The sequence below is a fragment of the Mauremys mutica genome, chromosome 7, assembly GCF_020497125.1.
Source record: "Mauremys mutica isolate MM-2020 ecotype Southern chromosome 7, ASM2049712v1, whole genome shotgun sequence".
Taxonomy (NCBI): Eukaryota; Metazoa; Chordata; order Testudines; family Geoemydidae; genus Mauremys; species Mauremys mutica.
In genome coordinates this window covers 38,043,503-38,058,173 of record NC_059078.1, presented here as the reverse complement: position 1 = coordinate 38,058,173, position 14,671 = coordinate 38,043,503, and the positions used below count along the sequence as shown (strand labels likewise).

Sequence of the window (14,671 nt, the reverse complement as noted above, 5' to 3'; positions counted from 1 at the left end):
TTTTGCCCTGCATCTCTTCTGCAGAGCCTTTTCTCTTCTCTGCTTTCATGTCTCTTCCCACTGAGCACTCTCTAATCCCACATCTTTCTCTCTTTTCATGGGCTATTTTAAGTGCTTTTTATTTCCTGTGTGTTATGTTATTGTATTTTTCCTCTCCCTGTCTCCCCTTTCTGGATGTATCACTATTAAAAGTTTGCTTTCTCATGCCTTTTTCTATTGAAAGGTCTGTACTCTGATAATCTGAGCACCAGGTTGGCACGGAACTTGGTGGCACTCTGCAGGGAGAGAATTGAGTTGTGTTCATTCCAGCTCCTGCTGACCTCCATTGTTGAAGCTATGCTAAATAGGCAGAACTCAACCATACAGATAAGTTTCAATCTTGTGTCAAAGCATCTATTGGAAGATATAAAGCAAAGCTAAAAAATGAATGTGCATGGAGGAAAAAAAGCATTTTTAAAACCCTCTGCTGCAAATTTGCTTTTATCATGGACTTTTCATTGCTATTTCACGCCTATGACTAAAACCATAAAACACAAACCCTTTACCAGATATCCATCACTGATTATGGAGAATTCTGTGCTCAGTTCCGTTAACAAAAACAGGAATTGTGCATCAACTCGAAACAATGAGCCAGAATCTGTCTGGCAGTTGCACCTATATATGCATGCCAGCAAATCTTCATTAAGGGTAAGGGTAGAAAATGTCTACCCTAATTCTGGCTTCTATTCAAACCTGAGAAAGAAGAGCCTCTCTTGAAGCTCTCCACAACTAAAACCTGAGAGCAATTTCATGGCCGGGCAGTCAGGTGTTTTATTGCCTAAGATTTTGACCCAGCACTGAGCTCTGTACATCCACTGCTCCTTCCATGCTGGTAGGAATAATCTGCTTGGTGAAGGAGCTGGGTGTCAGACTGGAGGGAGCCAGAATGGGAAAGCACATTAATCCTGCCAATGCAGGGGTTTTTTGGTGGCCATTTGGTTATGTTTTAGGGCGCAGCTATAGCGAGGCCAGCTCCCCTTGACTCACCACCAGCAACACTGGGAACCAGAGCCTCCACCTTACTCCTCCTCATGCAGTAAAGCACTTATGTCTCTGCATTCCAAGGTTGTCAACACAGTGGCACAGCTGCCAAGGTTTGTACAGCCATATATGATGTTGTGCCATCATAATGTGTTAATTTGCATAGTGGCTAATAAAGTTGCGTAGAATCATACATTTGTTCTTTAAAAAGAGCTGCGCGGATTTAGTGCTGGTGAAAGGTGTTACATTTACAGCCCTATGGAATGCAGTCCTCTCTTTATCTACAGGGCAGCAGCAGGACAAATTTCCCACACATGCTATCCTGTAAGGAAGGCCCTGATCCTAGAAATAGCTTCATACAGGCAGACTCCTGCTTCCGTTGACTAAAAAGGGGCTCCTCAGTAGTGCAGCAATATGGCTTCATGGAGCAGTTTGCAGAATCAGGATGTGAATTTCCTCTCAAGCCATGTGCACTGGATTATAACTCGTCTTACTTTCTTTCGTTCCTACTCTTCCTTTAATCCCACTTTCCTTATTGTTTACATGTTTGCTCACTGACTTTCACCTGTCCAAGTGTTTCCCTTTGTCAGATGCCTCCTTACCTTTGCATTCCAAGCCAAGAGGAAGAAATTTTTTCTCTTTGACTCTGATTCTCTCCCTGCTCTTGTCATCTTCAGTGGTTGGTTTCTAACTGCTCTGGAAATATCTGCTTCCCATGGAAGCAACCCTGATAAAATGTAAGCTAGAGAGAGCTCCACAGTTCCTCATTAAAAGTGTTTCTTTGTTTCTAGAGAAATTCAAGTGTTCTGTGTGATTATTCATTTGTGTCACTCTGATGTGACAGATACCATGTCAGCTATCTAAGGTATAGAATACTCTCACTCTAACCATGCTTCAGGATCCATAAAAGGTTTGTCTTCCCAGTGATAATCACATTGTGTTGTCTTTGGCCTGGCACTGTAACAGTGGGAAATATTGGATGGACATCAAGTTCTTCTGTCAGCTTCACATCTTTTCTATACATCCTTAATGCAGCCAAACTGATTTGGAAAGCACTGGTTCATTCTTAAGCTGTTATGTCAAAGTTTGCATTAACTTTGAAAATGTGTTCCCTTTTATCAAGTCTATCATGCCCAGAAATAATGATTAAAATAAATATGTAAGATACAGCCAACACTGTAAACTGTAGCATGGAAATAAATTGCCTTCTCCCTCTGTCCTTTCATTCTGTATCAGATAACAAATCAACAGTGTGCAGACTTGGCCTTTGGAAAAGTATGTTGACTAAAGCATAACAGGAGTAACGCAGGCTGATCACAATAGAGAGCCAGTATCATGCAGAGCATAACAAGAATAACACATGCTAAACACAACAGAAATTGAAAGAATAAACAATACAAATCACAGAATCCACACTTACTGAAAAGGTCTCAGCCTAAGTAAAGCCTAAGTAAAGCCACCTCCCATGATAATGCTCCTAATACAATCTGTATCCGTCCTCCTCCGCCACAAGGTCACATAGCCCCCACACACAGAATCCCAAAAAGGATGGATGGCAGGCTCCATTGAAACAACCAGTCTGGCACTGCGGACCGCTCTAGGAGCAGGAGCCTGTCATTCCTCGAGTTTAGAGGCGGTCTTTACATCACTGCACACCCTACGCAGCACAGTCTGCATCCCAGTTTCAACCCTTTAACGCAAAGTCATTAATAAAGAAACGTTTGTTAAGTAACAATGGAACATGTATTTTATTTTTACACGTGTGTTGGAAGTGGGGGAAACGGGGTGAACGGGGTATGTAACTGCAGAGGATAGTCAACAGTAACTGGGTAAAGAAACAGGGGCAGGTTCAGCTTCTCTGTAAAGAAACTGAACAGTCACAGGTCACGCTGCTCGCTGGTACTTGAAGAGTTCCTTGTCGCTGTCCAAGGCGCCTGTATAGGGCTTCATGAGCCAGGGCATTAGCGGGTAGGCTGGGTCCCCGAGGATCACTATAGGCATCTGCACATCCCCAACAGTTATTTTGTGGTCCGGGAAGAAACTACCTTCCTGCAGGTGTCTAAACAGACCACAGTTCCTGAAAACACGCGCGTCATGAATCTTGCCTGGCCACCCGACGTTGATGTTGGTAAAATGTCCCCTATGGTCCACCAGTGCTTGCAGCACCATTGAAAAGTAGCCCGATTTCTCAGCAGCTGACTGTGGAAGAGGTGGACGATAAGGTGCGAGGAGGTGAAAATGGCCATAACTGCAGCGGGCTCCATGCTTGCAGTGCTGTGGCGTCCGCGCTGTCACTGACCAGAAAAGTGCACGAACAGATTGCCCGCAGGCGCTTTCGGGGAGGGAGGGCGTGATTGACGGTTCAATGATGACAGTTACCCAAAACCACCCTCGACACATTTTTTCCCCCAGCAGGCATTGGGGGCTCTACCCAGCATTCCAATGGGCAGCGGGGACTGCAGGAACTGTGGGATAGCTTCCCACAGTGCACCGCTTCCAAAGTCAACGCTGGCCCCGTTAGTGTGGACTCACAAAGTCGAATTAGTGTCCTTAGTGTGGATACACAAATTCGACTTCGTAAGGTCGATTCCACAAATTCGAATTAAGTTGAATCGAACTACTCTTGTAGTGTAGACATACCCTTAGAAAAAGTAGAAACATGGATGAATTAGTAAGAAGAAGTACAAAAGAAGAGCACAAGCATGTAAGGACAAAATCAGAAAGGCTAAGGCACAAAATGAGGTGCACCTAGCAAGAGGCATCAAAGGTAATAAGAAGAGGTTCTTTAAATATGTTTTGAGCAAGAGAAAGACAAAGGTAAGTGCAGGTCCTCTATTTAGTGGGGAAAGAGAGTTAATAGCTGATTTACATCAAGAAGGCAGGGGGTGTTTAATGACTATTTTGGCTTAGTCTCTGCTAAAAGGGTTAACAGTGACCAGATACTCAACACAATTTTAACAAGGGTGAGGAAAGCAAGTAAAAATAGAGTAAGAACAGGTTAAAGAATATTTAGGTAAGTTATATGTATGCAGGGCCTCATGAAGTTCATCTTAGGGTACTTCAGAAACTAGCTGAAGCGATCTCGGAACTGTTAACAATTATCTTCAAGAACTCATGAAGAATGAGTGACGTCCCAGAGGAGTGGAGAAGAGCAAACATAGTACCTATCTTTATATGTGTGGCCACCTAGGAGTTCATGGTTGTCACTACGCTGTATTCTGTGAGCAGTTGGAATCTCAAAGCAGCAGTAGGGGCAAAACTTAGATCCTCCTGCTCAGAAAGTACAGGCCTCTATCAACTGAGATAAAGGAAAATCTCTGCTAGTTGTTAGAATTATAGAATTGGTGGTGCACTGTTCAGGAGTTCTGATTCTTTCCAGCAGAGAACTATAATACAGATACACAATAGAAGAATGCAGAAAGAAATGTATTTTTGAAGTACACAATAATATATAGTTCCGCCAAGATGCTAGGATTATAAACTTCTAATCATTAGAGATAGCCAGTCTGGAGTAACTCACTTCATAGTTAAATTACCTCCTCCTCCCCTCCAAAAACAAAACACCCCACACTGCAGCTTTAACATTACTTTTAACCTTTCACTGGTACATACCTGTAATTAAGTGCTCTCTAATAGAATGCAAATAGTAAGCAATGGCATTATCCAACCCTTTAATTGTGATGGTAACACAAATTGAATTCTATAACTGTTAGCCGTCTGCCTATAGTACAGTATGTGCAGTCAAATTTACAGTGTCCCATTCGCTTTATGACAAAAACCCATGAGCCTTTTATATTAAATCAAAGAGCTCTCTGGCGAAGTGCTTCCTATTATCTGTGTGATATATTGTTGTAGAAGTAGTGCAGCTGGCCATCCACCGCTCTCTCTCAAAGAGAAAAATCTATAGGCAAAGATGAAAGAGACATTACAAAAAATGTTATAAAGCCACAAGAATTTTTTTAAGAAAAACCTTGAAAGCCATAAATATATTTAATTGTGAATCTTTCTCATCCCTGTCACAGCTGAAAAGGACAAAGACACAGTCTTTAAAAATGAAGAGGAAACTCAACTAACTAAAATTAGAACCAAAAGAACTTGAACTTCTTTCTTTTCTAAGAAGTTGAAAATTCTCCTGGTGAAATGTGAAGCCCTATGGATTTATTTTTTTAAAAGATAATGGTTAAAATACCCCAGTGTTTTTAGCATCCATATATAATAATTAACTTTATATTTTATTTAAATAACATCTGTCTACTTATGTCTTGCATGTCATGTAAGTCCTGTCACTGAAGACATTTAACAGTAGACTAGACAATTAAGAATGCGCTAGACAACCATCTTGCCCTTGCACAGGGCTGGACGTTAGCCTAATACAGTAGGATAGCCTTATTTTGACTATGATTTAAAAGTGTGAGTAGGCCTTGTTTTAGAAGGTGTTAGTGAATTCAAACTAGCTACCATGATCTGACAGTACACTTTTAAATCCTAGTCTACTCATAACAGGCAGGGAGAGGTAGAGCCAATGTGGGAACATGTGCTGCACCATCTTAAACTGTGGTTCAAGAGCCACACTGCCTATGCGCAGCAGGATTCTCCAGGGGGCACTGTTCTTCCTTGAGTCACAACACCTTCTGGAGCTGTCAATTGTATTGTGCACATCTGCCCTGTCGCCAGTGGGAGTCTGTGTCTTTGAAACCACAGGGGCTACTCCAGTGCATGCAGTTAAGCATATTCCTTGTGTTTTTGCAGGTTTAGAGCCAAAAAAACCCCTATACAACCCAAAGATAGGGTCTGGTTATAAACTTTGAATGCACCTCTGGATTTGGATTGTGAACATCCTCAGACCTGATTTTGTTTGAGTTTGAATAGGTCCTTTAATGGTAAAAAAATTTTTTTTTAAATTACATATATCTAAAAATTGTTACATTGCCATTGTACAATGCAGTTGTTACATTGCCAATTTTAAAAAAGTTTTATGACTATAATTTATGCACAATATCTAGCTCCTCTTCCCCAGGTTTTCTTCCCCTTAAAATACTTAACAAAATGTAACTACACCATAACATCAGGGGTATTCTGAAACAAAAGTATGATACAATTTGAGATGGAAGGTTTTTGCAAAGAGAAATGGAAGTAAGGCAATACTTAGAGATGATCTGAGAGTTTGGTTTAGGCATCTCTCTCTCCTGTATCCTGTTTTTAGTCCTTATTTTGTTTGATGTAGAGACTTAGACCAACATTGCTCTTGCTGAGAAGAAATGTTTTCTGTACTACACTTTGTTTCAATGTTGAGTATGGAGCATTATATACATCAGACTTATTAGTCTCTAAATTCACTCCTCACTTTCATCTTGAATTCTAATTATATTTAATTACTTAAAACATGGTGCAGATTCTCCATTTTCTTTAGATATTTGATCTTTTGACTGTTTGCTAACCACCATAGTGAAATACAATAAACAGATCCTGTCTTATTGAGAAGGTTTTATTTAAACAAATTTGTTTAAATAAATGGTTTTTAATATGGGGCACCATGTTTTCTGTATATTCTGAAGTAGCAGGTAGCATGGCAAGAGTTATGTGCTTGATAGGTAGAATTTGTTTGTGATTTCAAATTCAGGGACTTCCTGAGCTTTTTTGATTGGAATAGGAATAAATCAGGCCCAGATTAACCAATTAGCCCTCAGTGCACTTGTACAGGCCCCCCAACCACTGGGGAAAAAACAAAAACCAAAATTGAGTGGTGCTGCGACCCCTCCTTGCTCCAGGTTGCAATGCCATACACTCATATTTGGCCTGAGCACCCCTCTTGTCCTGGGGGCAACTTGTTGGTGGGCTATGGGAGTGAGTGGGGAGAGATTCGCAGTCTGCGGGGTTGGAAGCCAGTGGGGAATGTTGGGAGAGTGGGGTTGGGAGGCTGTGGTCAGTGGATCTAAGATGTTGGGGGCTGTCAGGTGTCCGAATTAGATTGCGGTCCGTTAAGCTTGGTATTGAGTGAGGAAAAACAGGCAGGACCAGAATAACAGTGAAAAGCCAAATGGCTGCGTTTATTTGGGGGATAATTACAACTTGGGCCGGGGGAGTAGGCAACTTTGGTTGGGATGGTATCAAAAGTACAAACACACCCCAAAACACAGTAATAATACACTTTATACTGCTCACCACACCACACCAAATAGACAGACACACCAATCTTACAAGATAGGAATCGGGTTCGTCAGGGCGGTACCCGGTGCAACACAGAACAGAGACCCACGGGCCACTGCCTCAGCCACCCTTGCTTTCACACTAAGGGTAACCCAGAGTGTGGTGCGGCTGCAGCTGGGCAGATTCCACTCACTCAGACTGCGGGGACGGGAACCCCTTGGTCTGCTAATCTCCAGGTGGAGACAGCTTCCAGATTCATGCACTCCGGACAAAGACAGAGCAGTGATTCACACGCATAAAATAGTTTGCAATTAACAATTCACTAACAACTGGAACAACTTTACAAGCTAGCTAAGCAATTGTGCAATTCTGAGCTCATTAATACAATCCTGATATCCTGAGTAGATACTTGGTACCGAGTTAGGGAGGGGGAAAAATAAGAGGCTAGATAAGCTAACTGTCAGATATCAAAAAACAAATACCGCACTCCAGGCGCAGCTGACCAGCAGAACAGACACCGGAAGCATGACGAGCTGACAGGGATCGGGTCCAAATGACAACGAATCCAAACTATACGACACGAGCGTGCTTTACCGGGAGGAGACCCTGGCCGAAAGGTTGATCAGGTCCTTCAGCTAACACGCGGATGCTCCACACAAATTTTGGGGGGAAACCTAGTTTTGATTGAGAGGTCTCACTCCCTCGTGTCGGTATCTGATTGACTCCCTGGTCCCTCCTCCCTCCAGGCTCCGAGCCGTTGCCACCCCACGTTGGCAGGATTTGCACACGGCACACTGGAGTTGACAAGTAAACAAGCTTGACCCTTAGATGACTGGGTCCAAAAAGAGCAGGAAAGTGAGTCGCTGGGCAGGATTAACCTGACCTCCAGACGACCGGCCCAAAAACCAAGTTGCCGGGCAGAATCAGGCCTTCACACACAGAACTAGCCTGACCTTTAGATGGCCCAGCAGGAGAGAGAAAAACAAAAACAGGAGAACATACACAGCCAGTGTTGCTGGGCAGGATTGAGTCTCTTGCCTCTCCTATATACAAGAACCTAGTCCAAGATGGAGGCAGTCCTGTCCTTTTAACAGGACAAGATGGCCGTGGGCCAACAATTGGCCATCCAAAGCCATAACTTCGTATCGGATTGCGACATCAGGGTAAATTTTGGATGGTGGCAGATTGTTGGGATATATGTGGAGTGTGAGGGATATTCAGGGGTATGTCTGTGGAATGGGGTGAGAGGGGCACTTGAGGGTGTGGATGTTGCGGGGGAGAGAGGGACATTCTGGGATCTATGTGGGGTGGACTATGTATGGGGCAGGGGTGCTTTAAGGAAGGTGGGAAGTCCCCAATATTCTTAGTGTGTGAGGCTCCAACGTTCTTTAATCTGAGACTGAGATAAATAATAAACTGTCAGGAATCCTACCCGTAAGCCTCTCTATTTTGGTATTCTGCATAACATTTCCTTTCCCTTGGTTATAACTTTATATTATGTGCTATTCACCTAGTTCGACAAGGTGCATGAGATAATATCTTTTACTGGACCAACTTCTGTTGGTGAGAGAGACAAGCTTTCGAGCTCACACACAGTTCTTCATGTCTGTGTAGCTCGAAAGCTAGTCTCTCTCACCAACAGAAGATGGTCCAATAAAATATATTACCTTATCTTTCTAATATCCTGGGACTGACACAGCTACAGCAACGCTGCATACATCCAACTAGTTAGCATTTATTCATCTTTTGCTGAAAGCTACTCAATGTTAAGGCATTTTCCATGGGTCTTACAAAGTTAAACATGTGTTTATGAAAAACAAGAGCTAAATAAACACCATTAAATTAATCAAATCCTCTGTGCCAGTTGTAAATCCAACACAAAGCTTTCATCAGCCTTATTTCCCTTCTATGGTTTTCAGTATGCCCCGAGCGCTAAACTGCTTTAACAGAGAAGGTATTTGATCAAACTACATTATGGTATAGAGTTTTGTTGTTCTTCACTTTCTTTCTTTCTTTTTTTTTTACCGGCAAAGTGTGCTATTCATACTGTTGGGGTAATTTGTTTGTCTGAGCCTGACATATTAACAATTAAATACATCACAGGCATCTACATGCTAAAAGCTTTGGAGGCTTGAAACAATAGTGGGTCTCCTGACTGCCAAAATCATCTTGCTCCCTAGAAACTTGCTTAGCTGTAATGTCAAGTGATTTTGTTTTTTAAACTGTTATAATACAGCCAGCAGATATTTCTGAGCTGTGTATATTTAATATGGAATTCCTCTTCATTATCTGTCCTAAACTCCTGAACAGTGTTGCTTTGCACTGTTAGTTACTGCAATCCACACAAGAGGTGACTGCATTTCTGTGTGGGGTAAACTTGCATACAATGCACATAACACATATTCTGTTAAATAATTGGGATCTTTCTTGACTAAAGATATTGAAAGGATGGTCTTGTGATCAAGACAGAGGACAAGGAGCTAGGAAATTAAAATTTTATTCTTTGCTCTCCTACTGACTTGCTGTGTAATCTTGGGAAATCACTTAGCGCCTCTCTCTGTTTCCCCTTCTTGAAAAATGACCTATTAACGTCACAACGGTTCTGGGAGGCTTAATTGATAATTGTGAAGTACTTCAAGATTTTGTGATGGAAGGTGCTACAGCAATGTAACATTTCCTATATAATTATGTTATCACAAAATACACTTAAGATATGTCAAGTATAAGATATCTAAAGCCCTTAGCCTAATGTATGTTATCCGTATATATGCTATGGAATGATTAGCTGTTATATATGTACTTCATTAGAATACAGAAAGAACCACAGTCTGGCTGAATTTAAAGGAACATAACATACATATATGTGATTGATCTTGAGTTTTTGAAATGTACAAATTAAGATGCAGAATGACAATTTGGAGGTCATAGTAGCAGAATTTGGGTTTTGTCCTTAAGCATTGTTGTTTTCTTTGTTTTCTTTTACAGTTTGCCCAGCTGGTGTCCATCTCCAAAACTCTGGGTGTGGAGAAGTTCCCTCTAATTGAACAAACATTCTACCCAAATCACAAGGAAATGGTAGGTGCAAATAGTAACATTAAAAGCCAATTACTGTATGGATAGAACTGGAGCTATAATCACCCATGATTCATTCATTCACTGTCTATTTTTTTAAATGTCCTTTTGGAAATTTCCAGTGGCATAATACTGGGTAACCTCTTGAAAGCATCTTTGTGGTAATTGAAAGATTACTGCCTTCAGCTTTGAGATAGACAAACTGGTTCTAACAAACAAAAGAATATAAATGCTAAAGTGCAGGGAATACTTCATGGAAGTGTTGCCAGTCTAGTCCTGTGTGATCCATCCCAGAATACTTATCTTATTGGTTGTGAGTAAGGCCGTGTGAAATATTTGCATGGAACCGCAAACCTATCTAAAATCAGGGTTGTTTCAGTAACTCTTACCTTCATTCCCCTGAGCTGATGCTGTTCACAATTCCCAGATTTTCTGCTCACTCAACAAATGCTCACACCTCACCCAGTTCCCCCACATACTTCATACCTTTTGATTCAATTCTTCAATGGTTCCACAAATCCGAGGTCTTTCAGAAGCCCAATGTGGCTGCTTCCCCAAGCGTCGTCTTTGAGGAATCGCCAAGTAAGGGCTACTACTTCTCTTAATCCAGGAATTTCTGGGGGTTGAAGGTTCCTAGCCAGCCATACACGCCACATGGCACCAGGTGCAGATAACAATCCTGATCCTAATGCCAGCTTCCTATCTGTTAAACAAGCTGCTGAGGCCCCATAATCCCAACTCAGTAGTCTCAATAGCTAAGCAACCACATTAAGGAGGACAAATGTCATAATCCCTAGTGCATGGTTGCTAGGTAACACTGGGAGTTCCCTAGATGACTTACCAGGAATTTTGGGGTAGCTCTGCAGGCAGCTCAGTTCACAGTCAGCTGGCAGCAGGAGCAGGTGAGTTTCACTCCCTTCCTTTTATGGGGGAGGGGAGCAGATGCTTTCTGCTTCCATATGAAGACCCACATATGTGTTGGGATTCCCTTTGAGACCTCTTTCCATTCAGCTTCCCAAGAACTCAGTTCGACTCCCTCCTTTGTCACTCAGGTGTCTTTGTTTGGCATACAGCATTGCTGCACTGAGTTGATCAGAGTCAGACGCAGCGGGGATTGATGCAGGGTACATCACAGATTCAAAGTTATACACAAACCTTCTCCCTTTATGTACATTACATGTCTCATTGCATTTACTATACATTGCATCACACATTTTTGGATTGGCTTGGATACTTTTCAGGAACCAATCCCTGTGCAAAATCCACTGCCCCCACACTGTCTTTGCTTCGAGGACTTCTTTATTTCATCTCTACATTCCTAATTTCTTTTGTTATCTAGTTCATAGTAAATAGTTCCCTGCATATTCTCCTTCTTGTCTTAGTTGGCTCAGACAGTCTGTCTTCTTAGCCTGCTGACCTGTTTACTTGTCTTATTTAGCACAGACATTCTGTTTTCAACCTGATGATTTATTCCCTCCCTAATTCTCTGTTCCACAAAATCAGACCTCCCTCCATGTGTTAATTGGCCAGGCCTCAGCTACAATATGGAGCAGGTGAGGTGGAGGCTTTACACTGCAACTCATTTAATAAGACACTGAAGGAGTCAGGACTATCCATCTGACGTCCTCCAAAGACCGGTGGAGGTTCAAAGGTGACACCTGTTCCCTGGAGTTCTGTGGGTGGGCTGTGGGAAAACCTTGGTCCTTTCTGAAGATATCAAAAGGTAAACACAGAGGGAGGACCGAAGTGCTGAGAGTAAATAAAGGTGATTGTTTTTCTGGAGATTCATTTTTATGTAGAATATTCAACCTGCTAGCAAACCTGCAAGAGATGGTCCTCCACCCACATTTAGACCCTACAGGATCTGCGTGACTGGTACGGGCTTAGTGTCTTATCTTACAGCCTTCTTTTAATTTTTCTTTTATTATTGTTTCTAAATGTAGATTCTTCTATAGCTATATTTGTCTAGAGGAGAGGCATTCAGCCCTGCAGAGCTGGAGAGCCATTTGCCCTGGATCGAAATAGCAATGAGGCACAAAGCAGTCTCAGCACAAAGCCCCAACTTTACCTTTCAATATCTGTTGTGTAATGTTGCATCATCGTGACTCAAACGTACCATGTACTGCTGCAATGCCATGATTTGAACATTAGCAATCAGCAGTCAGTGATAGGTCATTGAACCATGATTGCTGTATAGCTCCATTTGACACTACATTACTCTGGATAAAATCCTGCCTGACCCTATTAAAATCAATGGCAAAACTCCCTCTGACTTCAGTTGACTACAATTTCATCCACAGTCCCCCGTCTCCTTCTCTTCCGATTATTCTACTCTGTCTTCTCAGCTTTTGTGAGGGAGGCAAAATCCTTGTTCCTTTTTATGGCTGCCTGGTGCAGAATCCTGGCTTTTATGGATTATTAGGTTAGCACTCCCATCCTTTCTCCTATCCCATGTGCAACTTCAAGTGAGAGGAGCTTCAATAATAGCCACATATTTGATGTGAAAGGTGAACAGGAGCTCTCCAGGAAGAAAGTTACTGATCAAGAGCAGTGAATCTCATGCAGTCCAAACCCCCAAGGATCTTTGGAGAAGAGGGAGGACTTTCCCTGACACGAGCGTAGATACATTTGGTAGCAAGGTCCAAAACTTTTGTAATTTCTCCAATTTTTGAAAAGTGAAAGATGAGAAATGAACAAGTGTCCTTTGTTTTGGTGATGAATTCATTATAGACAGAGACTAAGAATCACACCTTTTCAGATCATAGTATACCTTTTCACATGCTAGATACTGTACATTTTGTTAGCATACTGAAGGTGGCCAAGAATAAAGATGGTCAGTATTGACCTTCATGAGACTCATTTGTGCTCTTTTAATTATTTTGCTAGCCTATAAAAAGCCTATTTTTGCTTGTACATCAGCTAATTCGAAATTACAAAAATAGAGAATAAAATATCCCATTGCTCAGTCACAAGGATTGGTTGAGGTTCCAGTTACTCTGCTTGTACCTCGCATATAATGCCCTGCAGAAAGACCACCGTCTCCCCAAGCTTCACTGCTGGCTGCTATCTTAAAGCATAGATTGAATTCAGCTCCTGAAGTTGAAATGAAAATTTGGAAAGCTATGAATGTGTGTTTATTTGTGAGTGCATAAAATATTGTTTGACAGATGATGGGATTGTTAACATATTGCAAGATGCATTTGAAAGTTGTTTCTTGTCCTCTTACCTATTTGGATCCTACACAGTAATAGTTAGTGATTGAGCAAGGAGGTATTATTTTGCCTTTTGTTGAACTTCTGATTGCAAAAGGCTTGACTGAGTTTGTGGAGTGTTGACAATTTCCTGTATAATGAATATTATTTTGAAGACAACTCTTCTTTGTCTCTGTATTGGATTGTCATGTATATTTCAAATGTGCTACAGTGACTTCGGAAAGTTAGATGTAGATTTGTTTGTTTGTTTTTCCCTGTGAAAGAAGTTTTGGAAACTCTGTGGCTCAGAAAAAATATACTAGATAGCTTTTATTGGAATTTCTGTGGAGAGATGTAAGATGATCCAGTGGGGGATGTTTTCTCAGTAGATGAGGTGAAGCCGTATCGGGGTAATGAATGTTTATTCATATGTTATTAATATCCAGCTTGGTTTGAGATTGCTTTTACCTATACAGATAATTTCTGACTTTTAAAGAAGGTATTTTTCTTCTTTTTCTGTACATCCTGGTCCCGTTTCTCCCCCAGGTGTAAACTAGAACTTGTTTTCTCCAATTTAAAACTGTGTATCTTGGGATAAGAGGGTGTTCCAAAGCTCTGAGAGTAGGAGATTTTGAACTCAGCAGGCTTGATGTACTGTTATGCTTCTATTTCTTTTGCTTCTTTCATACTCTAGTGATCATTTGTGCCTGGCTCTCTTGTACTGTTTTTCCAAAGGCAATAAAAGGTAAGTAAACAAAGATAGCATTCTCTGATGCAAGCTTGGGAGCTGCTTTAATGGAAAGCTTTTTGGAACAGGGACATTTCACTAAAAAAAGTGATTGAAACCTTACAAAATGGTGCTTTCTGAACTCATCATAGCTTGGGTCACGTGTTTGCAGCTTTCCTTTCAGGAATTAGTTTTCTTTTTTCACTACATTTCTGCCTCCTTACATTCTCCCATGAAAAAAGTGGCCTGTTCAGGCTTATTTGTAGGACACATTGATAACATTTAATTAGAATGATTTTAAGAACAGGAAGACAGTATTTAGCTATTCATAACTAAATGATTTCAGTAATAACTTTTGATTTTTTTTCTTTTTTTTCACTTGCACAGCCTCCGTTCTCTTAGGTTTTTCCAACTGTGAATATGAGTCAGATAAGTTACATTCAAATCAAGACCAAATGATATAGTAAGCTGTATTTCATACTTGACCTTCAATGTAATACAAACACTCACATAC

The 14,671-nt window shown here is 41.3% G+C and overlaps 1 protein-coding gene across 2 annotated transcripts in view; it reads left to right on the top strand.

Moving 5' to 3' along the window:
• Window positions 1-14,671, top strand: part of SYN2 (synapsin II) — a 440,231-nt gene that overhangs the window by 260,627 nt on the left and 164,933 nt on the right. For both annotated transcript variants that reach the window (XM_045023283.1, XM_045023284.1), the window contains exon 5: window positions 10,153-10,242. In XM_045023283.1, coding sequence (XP_044879218.1) covers window positions 10,153-10,242 — 90 coding nt within the window. The remainder of the gene's footprint in view (window positions 1-10,152; window positions 10,243-14,671) is intronic.